We start from the raw sequence: 9847 nt of genomic DNA on the forward strand, positions 1-9847 counted from the left end.
GATCTCACTTCACCACTTTATTTTGACAACTCTCACCAACAATGTCACGGACGAGCCCAATTTTTGTGCTCTTTTTCGTGTCGTGTCTAGGTCTAGATCGAGTCGTTTTTCTTTGTTTTATGTTATTTTGTGCCTGGGAGGACACACTAATGAGGCAAGGCTCGAAGAGGCGGGAATGAGCAAAATGAAGCACTTATTTGGGATCTGGGAATGAGCTGGAGCTTAGCCATAATAATTGGAGTGTCGCGGTGTGGATATTCTTCAATGCATAGACATACATATGCCAACCGCTTGACCAGATGTCATGGGTCAGAACAGACAGTACCGCTCAGAGCAGTGGTTTCCTGGTGTTGAGCAAGATGAACCTGATTTCTGGGAGAGAGTGTTGCAGCTTAGACTATTTGCCGTTGACCAAGAGTCAACCTAACTACTGCTCAGAATCAAGCTTTCATCATGAGAAGCATCAAGGGCAAGAAGAGGTCAAAACAGAAAGAAAGAAGATGAGCATGAAGATTGACCGACATCATGGACAAGATGATGGCGTGGCAAATAAGATGATGACGTGGCAGATGGAGAAGATATGCATGGAAGAGTCCACGCAAGGAAGGACTCTGGCAAGACATGTTTGGTCAAGATGCTGACGTGGCAGATAGCCCGAATCAAAAATGGATAAGGGTGAACATTTGTTATCCCTTAAGATCTGAAAAATGATATACTTGAAGCCTTGTTTGATAAGGATGGATTTGTGCGAGATAAGCTTCCGGAAGAGTTCATGCAAAGCTGGAGTCTGGGCGAGATGAACCTAGACAGTTTACTAAGTAAAGGACTCTACACAACCCAAAGCTTGCAGCCTACTCCAATTCTCTCCTATAAATACCAGTTGCACACACACGATTTTTGGGGGAATACCAAGGCACACCAGAGGAGAACCACATCAATCTTTAGCTATAGTTTCCGGCTTTGTTAAGTCTTTCGGGGCAAGACGCTAGTTTTTTATCGTTGTTTGTTGTCGGCGGCGTTGGTGCTTGCCGTGTTTTTATTTTCATTCAATAGTAAGTTTTCATTTTATTTATTTTATGTCTTTATTTACTTTTATGCTTGTTATTTATTTTATATTTGGTTAAGTTTATTAATATGGGTTGGGCGTGATAATATGAATATAAACTCATAAATCGTGAGGTTGTCTTGGGCGTGAGAATCTGCTTGTGAATGTTCCTGAAGTGCTTGACTTGATTCAAATATGGTCTAATTCATCTTGATTAGTTAACTGATCACTAAATAATTGAGTAGATTAGATTACCAATAAATCAAGGTTATAGGGTGTGTACGATCACTTTGCGTCTTGAGAGTATTGTGGGCAGGGAAGGTTGAAGTAGAATACGGTCTGCCTAAGTTCAATATTAGGCCTATCTAGCGCTCAATGCTTCTTGGTTTAATTGCATGCTCTGAGGTTTCCTATTGCATGGTTAGGTCAAGATGGTTTATTGGTATAGGGTGTCCCTTACCTTGAACACAAGTAAGGGTAGATTTTCTTACACAATGAAAGTGCACATGACAAGTGAGAGTGGGGGCACAGGCCATTGGTAAGTTATAACCGGTAGACATATATAGCAGTGGATATCTTAGCCGATGACCGATCGAGTTTATATCTGTTGATTCATTGCCTTGCCCAGGTTCCCCTTCTATTTTGATTCTTTCTTTTAGTGTTTCAGTTTTTATTTTCTTTTCCCTCTTGCCCATGATACTGTCCCTTGAGACTCCGGTAAAGTCTCTCGTGACCAGGACGATACGTCCACCTTTTCTCCATTTTTTTGTGACCGTGACAAGAGACGCAACTACACCAACTCCCCGTGGGATCGACCCTAACTTATCATTAGCACTATGCCTGTCTTGGGAAAGGTATTATAAATTTATTTATACGAAAGTTGAAACGACAGCTTTGATTACAACCCAAATTCAACTTCATCAAATTAGTGTCGATGCCGGGGAGTTGCGGTTCCAGTAGTAAGTCTCATTTTTGCATTTTTTTTTTTAGTTCTTTTTGTATATGTTCCATCCTAACCCTGTAGGTCAAAATGAAGGATTCTTGCTTGATCCAAAAATCAAAATATTTGTGAGTAAAATGAGAGTTCTTACAGAGAGGGCAAGACAACTGCACCAAACTATCCCGGACATAGGAGTTTTCACGAAGAAGGCCGATCGGCAAGCCCTCATTGAGAAAACAATATGCCCAACGAAAGAGGAGAGATCTATCTTGATCAAGACGAGTGAACTTGAGAGCAAGTGAAAATCCCATGGAGCTGAATTAGAACCTATATATGGATGATCTTTGCAATAGAATGAGAGCTTGCGAGCATTATGTACGTAACTGACCAATGTCCCATCATATATGAAGAAATTAATGTATGGGCAAGACAGACCTATGATCCAGGGTGGGAGCAATACAAGAATTACACGTGGAATAACAATTACTAGTGGGCAGGAGAGCATCAATGGCAGGACGATTATCAACACCCTCATCATGCCCAGGACACAAAGCTAACCTTGACAGAACTCTTTCAAATCCTATGACGAGAAAGTGAAAGGGCAAGGCAAGTACAAGAGGAATGAGAAGAACTTATGCAATCCATGAAACTGAGGGGCAAGGCAAGAGCGTGAGGAATGGGCAGGACAACAACAATTCCATCAGCAAAACAAAGAGTCATCCTTGATCGATATGGTGCACAACTTGGCACGAGAAGTTGCATAAATGAATCGGAATCTTGCCCAATACTAACAAGAAAATGTTAAATTCTTCCAAGAGGTTGGCAAGTTCGAATTGAAAACAGGAGGAGCTATTCAAAACGATAATGCTCAGCTTGCCCATTTGAACAATGCAATCGCTCAAATGCAAATAAGGCAAGAGGAATCACCCCCTTTGAACAAGGCAGATTTGGCCCTATATTTGCTCAATTAGCAGCCCATATGTGCCTATACATGTTGTGTGTGCCCATGCGTGGCTATACATGTTGGTGTGTGCCCATGTGTGGCTAAACATGTTGGTATGCCAATGTGTGGCTATATGTGTTGGTGTATGCCCATGTACTGGTAGTCTAAGATGAAAATTGAAAGTTTTGTTGCTCTCGCAAACATAAAACTGTTGAGTAGAATGTTCAGACAATGTACACAACAATCAATAGAAAAACAGTAAGTAGCGGAAATGTAAAGTACGCACAATGGATAATATTTATACTGCAATGTTAATTAATTGCAATTGTATGTTCACTATAAAAATCCATTTACAATAAAGATACATGAATCATTTAATTAGAATCCCTCTAATTGAACTGAAGTTGGAAAGAAAGGAAATCTCTTCTAATCCTATCAACTAAATGCTAGCAACAACTAGATTTGAATGAAGCTATACTAGAACAACAATCAACCTAGTACTAGTCCTAACAATCGAGTCTCCCACTCACGGATTGCTAAGCACACGAGTCTCCCACTCAAGGTGTGTTTGTATTAGATGTCGTGGTTGATGTTCGAATAATAGCTTCGACATTCCTGCACTTAGATATCTTGTATTCTTTTAACTTGTAGAACTGGTACCGAATGCATGGAACTCTGCCCCTATTTATAGATGTGAATCTAAACTTGTAGGGCACGAAAACTTAGCTGACAATCTAAGGTTTTGAACGTGGCTAGGGTTGAGCTCTTGCTCCCCAAGTTTAGGGATTGGTTACACATGTATAACAACACTCCCTAAAATCATGGAAGACAAAGTCTTGACATCCGTTCACCTTGTTGCACCACCAATCTTCACTTTTTTTCCTAGCATTTGTAATTAATCTTCACTCCTTGCATTCTTCTATATTTGATGTTATGTCCTTGATGTAATTTTCGGCAATTGGAAGATTGATTTTGATGATATCAAAATCAAATTTAATTTTGACAAAATTAAAAGAACGGAACATATAAAAGAAAGAACCACTAAATAAAAGAAGAACGGAGAACCATTTTCAGTCATTCGATCATCAAGATCTACGGCGGATGCATCATCTTGTTAGATGAATGCAGATCCTAGGTTCAAATCTTGAAGGGAGCAATTTTTTTATTTTTTTGAGTGCATTAATTTTAACAGCGAATGCATTAATTTTTACAGTGGATGCATTAGATTTGATGGTTCTCACGTTCTCACAAATAATGTAGTTCTCTCTAGAACCGCACCCTATATATATATATATATATATATATATATATATATATATATATATATAGTGTTATATTAATTGTCTCAATTGATAATTAATGAAAAAGATAAAACAATAGAATATTAATTCATAGAATGAATTAATTCGACCTTAGAGTTAAAATAACTCTAACAAAGACAACATGGTGTACAATCGAAAAAGAATTATGGGGTACTCTTAAATCCTTGATCATCAGCTCGGAAGGAATCAAAAAGGAAAATCTCTTGATAGCTTGTCAAAAGTTCGATGACTTCCAAATGGTGAAAGGAGAAAATTTTTGAATCTATGGAAATGCAATTGGAACTGATCATTTGAGAAATTTCAACTCTAAAAAGACACAGAATCTTGCCTCGTGATAAATGGAAATGTACACCATTGGTTATCAACAATCTCCAGGCTTCAACACCCTATCAATTGATCAACTATTTGCCGCACTAAAAATTGATGAGTAAGATCTCACCAGAACCAAAGTATGGCCGACAAAGAAGGCCGCAACTGATGAGGAGATTTTATCAACATCTACAGCTGATGTACTAGCCCTGAAAGCTGAAATAAAGACAAGATCGAAGGAATCCAAGTCAACTAAGCCAATCAAGAAGGACAAGGTAGAAATATCTAAATATGAACTTCTGGAGCATATATATCAACCTTATAACCAGAAGATTCTCCAAGATGGACTCAAGACTGAACAAGGTACAAACGACTCTATAGAGGAAATCATCATGATAGGAACTGCATTGACCAAAAGGACAATAATAGTGTTGAAGACAAGCCTACACCCTCTAATGGCAAGCACAAAGATGATGAGTGCTTCAATTCTGGCAAAAATAGATACTTCAAGATGAACACGAACTAAGCTACAAAGAAAGAAGGTCACTGAAGACTAAGTCGGAGAAAAAATATGTTGATAAAAAAAAATTCATAATCCCTAAAGATAAAATGACTTTCAGTTAATTTATCAACTATATGAGAATGTATATTTACACATTAGGGAATATAAATAAAAAAATTAAAAGTCTTAAATATACTCTCCATCTTAAAAGCATTACACAAAATAATGAAATATATATGTATTCTCATTAATTTATATAACTATCATCATATAAAACAAAACATACATTTATACAATTAACTTAGTTCATTCATGGTAACATTTACCGGTAAGTAAATTTATTTTAATTATTCTTTCTTATAAAACTATTAAATTAATTCAAATTTATGCACATATATTATAAAGATAATTCTCAATTTGAAGTCAATTTTAAAATTGAGTGGCAATTTTATTATTATAGTAAAATCGAAGGTTTATCTATATGTATCATAGGAGTATTTTTTTTTTTTATTTTTTTTCTTTATTTTCTTATTTTTATAGTATTTATTTATTTTCTAAAATTATGAAATTCGATGAATTATAAAATATTTTATATACATATCAAATTAAAAATCACGACAAGAGCTTTAATTTGATACTATATTTTATGTAAATATTGAATTTAAAATGTAAAGTTAGTATTTGTTTAAAGATTTAAAATCATTTTTCTTTCTTTTTTCTTTGAACATATTTTTTTTCTTAATTTTTTTATTCTATAATATCAATTTTTATTATTGGAAATTCCTTTTTTCTCCTTTATTTAGCTAAAATTATATCTTCTATTATATTTATAAATTTTTATATGATATCAAGTAAGTACACACGCATATATATAGTATCTAGCGGTATGTCACACAATGGGCCACGTGGCAACAGCCTCCCAAGACCTTCCAAAGCCTTTCAAGGCAAAAAACAAGGAGGGGGTAAAATAGTAATTTCAAAAAATTTAAAAAAATATATAATTTTTTATTATTTTTTTTAACCTAAAATTCATTTTTTTTCCCATGGCCGTTGTCAAAATTATGCATATAATTGAACACTAAAATGCATAAAGTTAAACACAAACAAACATGAGAAAGTATCAGTAAATGACCCATCTGAAAAAATATGATTCGTCAAATAACCAACGGTGAAGCAACGTGACGGTGTCGCATAGTACTATGCATATAGTTCAACACGAATAAACATTAAAAAAAACATAAATATGCATAACGTTACACACAAATATGCATAGTATTATTCGACAGCGAGAGACATCAGAGGGTTTGTATACTGATAGTTTCTCACGCATATTTCTATCAAACGTTATGCATATTTGGATTTATGTTTATGCATATTGGTGTACAATTACATGTATAATTTTGACGACGGCGCGGGAGAAAAATGAATTTTCGGTAATATATATATATATATATATATATATATATATATATATATATATGTTTTTTTTTTCAAAATGACTATTTTACCCTTCGTATTTTATGTCTTAGAAGGTCTTGGGAGACTATTGCCACGTGCTCGCTCCAAGTGAGCCATGTGGCCTCATTGTGTGGTCCAAATTTGGACCTATATACTGTAAAGGTGGTGAATATTATATATATATATATATAAGAAAGAAAAATAAAACGTTTCTCATGAATCATGAATTATACGAGCACAAATGCTAGTTGTTTATTATATAAAAACCCTTACCCAAAAAATTTTAAAATAAATCCCTAAAAGCTTTTTTTGTCGTTGGCTTCGACCATCGCTATTTACCATAAATATTGCAACAAATTATCAAAAGTAACCAACCTCCTCATTTGCTGATACCAAAAAACTCGAGGTTCTTAATTTGCATGAAATGTCCATCGATCATCCACCGCATCTCCCTGCCACCTCCGCCGTATAAAAGCCCCGCCACCTCCCACCGTATTCTTCATTCTTGAGCGATTCCAATTTCTCCTCTAATTGTTGTCTAACACAATTAGAGAAGAAAAAATTGATGCAATAAACTACAAGAATCATTAATAAAGCTCGACAGCCCCCCCCTCCCAAAAAAAACAAAATTAATAAAAAATGGCACGCCATTTGATCGTTCTTGCCCTCCTCTTCTCCGCCGCCTTCGCCGCGGCCCAATCCCCATCTGGCGCCCCATCGGCATCGCCTGCGGCGGCTCCTTCAAAACCGGCCTCCGCCACCCCCACCGCCGCCCCAAAGGCGGCAGCGGTGCCCGCCTCAGCCCCCACCAAGGCCACCACTCCGACGGCGGCTGTCCCTGCCTCCGCCGCCGCGCCGGAGGAGGAGGCGGCATCTTCACCAACTCCGGCCAGTGACGCCTCCCCCGCCGCCGCCCCCGGTGGCTCTCCGGCTGAGGCGCCCGCTGCTGATGCAGCTGATGCGGCTAAGCCGGCAGCCGATACCCCCGCTGGTGGCGCCGCTGCTTTGGAGGTCTCCGCCGTCATGGGCACCGTCGCCGCCGCCGCCGGAGTCTTCTTGTTCTAAATGTGTGACAAATTTCTTTGATTTGTTTTAATTGTGCTTTTAATCAGAACGGTTAGATTTGCCTATCGAGCCTCTATTACATTATTTGGCATATTAATAAAGAGTGCAAGAGCTTTTTCATATTTTGATTGCAGTTTGATTTGTTAGATATAAATATCACAAATCAAAACATATATCATTGCTTATACTGAAACACTCGGTTAGTGGTTAGTTACTCTAAATTAAGTTGACCTGAAATTGAACTAATTAGCTCAAAATATCGAAGATTATTTTTATTATGTGGGAAGGCCAATACTTAAATAATAAAAATTAATTCTACGTGACACCATCTCAAAATTAAATATGGAATCGAGTCTATCTAATAAAACATCATATCATAAAATTAAGTCATGCGTATTTCACCAAACTGAACACCGGACATTTATGTATCAAGACATGTATGTATCAAGAAATCTCAAATTTCTTTAGATTGTTCCCCTTTTCAAAGAATGCATGAATGTTTATAAATATTACAAATTAAATTAAACTCCATTCTTTGATATCAACTATTTTTTTTTTCGTACAACAAAAATTTCTAATTTTCAAGCGGTAATGGGTTTGTGTGTGTCTACAAATATAGTGAGGCATATTTGTGAAAATTTAGAAATCTATACTATATTAAAAAGACAACTCTCAATTTAAAATTAATTTCAAAATTGAGATGTAATTTAGTAGTTATAATAAAATCGAAGGTTTATTTGTAAACTAAATTTTTTTTGCCTTTTTCTTTATCTTCTTTATTTTATTTAATATTTTTTTTTCCAAAATTTTAAAATTCAACCAATTATAAAATATTTAATATGCATATCAAATTAAAGATCACGATAAGAGCTTTAATTTGATAATATTTTATATAAATATTTAACTTAAAATATAAAAGTTATATTTATTTAAAGATTAAAATTTTTAAAAATTCTTTCTCCTCTCTCTATTTTTTTTGAATAAATCTATTTGTTTTAACTTATTATTTTTTTCCTTTTTCATAATATATGTTTTTAATATTGTGTTTTTTTTTCAATATTCAACTTAAATATATTAATTTTTTTAAAATTATTTTTTATTATATTTATACATATGATAATTGAGTTTGTATCGATTGTATATTAATATATAAATATAAAAATATTTTTCGTGCATTGCACGAAATGCAAATACTAGTTTAGTCTTAAAATACGTGGATTGGCATTCATTAATCCTTTTTTCTAACAAATTGGATCTCATGGTATTATGTTATATAAAATGGTGAAATGAGAAGCATTGATCTGTTAATCAAATGATGGCATATATATATTCGTGAAAATCTAAACTACAATATATAAGTTGATAATTTTCCAGTTCTTCTTTTTGGACTGTCCCATATATAATGGTCTGTTTCCTTTTTTGATAATGATTTTATACTATAAATAATGTGGCCCTACATATCTTTACATACTTTTACACTACAATTTTATTCTCCTAAATACTTGTACCCAAAAGAAATGGACCGTTGTTAATAGCGGGACGGAGGGAGTATAAAATAAGTTTTGCAATATCTATATATATAAAAGGGGTATTGGCCAATAAATACATCAACTTTCCCAATTTTCTAGAATATAACATCACCTTTAGTTTTTGCTCCATAATACATCACCTTTATGATTCTTCTAGTTTCTCCCATGACTATTTTCTGAAAATTCTAAAACTTCCCCAAAATAATCAAAAGTGCAGAATAACCCCATCAAATTACAAAACCAAGACAAAATACCCTTATTATGATTTCTAAACAGTTTAACAAGTAATCAGGCTCAACATGCTTCCGTAACACTTCAAAATATAACTTAAAATTAAACCAACATTATACCTTTATCGACTGGTCTTCTTCAGGAGTCAGTCCGTTGCGTTTTACGGTTCGTCTGCCCACCTGGCACGCTCCAACCACGCACTCGCAAGAGATGGTTGCAACCTTTCTCCTTCACTAAGTGTCGACTCAATACTTTGTTGGAAAAATAAAAGATAAATTTTTACTCAACCGAAATAGTTGGACAAAAACTAAGCGTTTATAGAGGAATTATATAATAATTAATTTATTTCATAAAATTCTCCCCAAGGGAGGAGACTAACTTGTTTAGCTACTCATAGTAGCCAATACTTGTGTACATAAAATAAAAGGAAACTAAAATTAAAACGAAAAGCTTTTAAAAACCAGAAGAAAAAAAATACAAGGATAATTTTTCTAGAGAGAGAA

The 9847-nt window shown here is 34.8% G+C and overlaps 1 protein-coding gene across 1 annotated transcript; it reads left to right on the forward strand.

Annotated features, from left to right (window-relative positions):
• The first annotated feature begins 7158 nt into the window (after window positions 1–7158).
• On the forward strand, window positions 7159–7584 carry LOC131004320 (uncharacterized). The gene has a single exon (XM_057930967.1). It carries the CDS (start codon window positions 7159–7161, stop codon window positions 7582–7584), a length of 426 nt encoding a protein of 141 aa, XP_057786950.1.
• Window positions 7585–9847: the final 2263 nt, after the last annotated feature.

The sequence above is a fragment of the Salvia miltiorrhiza genome, unplaced genomic scaffold (genome assembly GCF_028751815.1).
Source record: "Salvia miltiorrhiza cultivar Shanhuang (shh) unplaced genomic scaffold, IMPLAD_Smil_shh original_scaffold_381, whole genome shotgun sequence".
Taxonomy (NCBI): Eukaryota; Viridiplantae; Streptophyta; class Magnoliopsida; order Lamiales; family Lamiaceae; genus Salvia; species Salvia miltiorrhiza.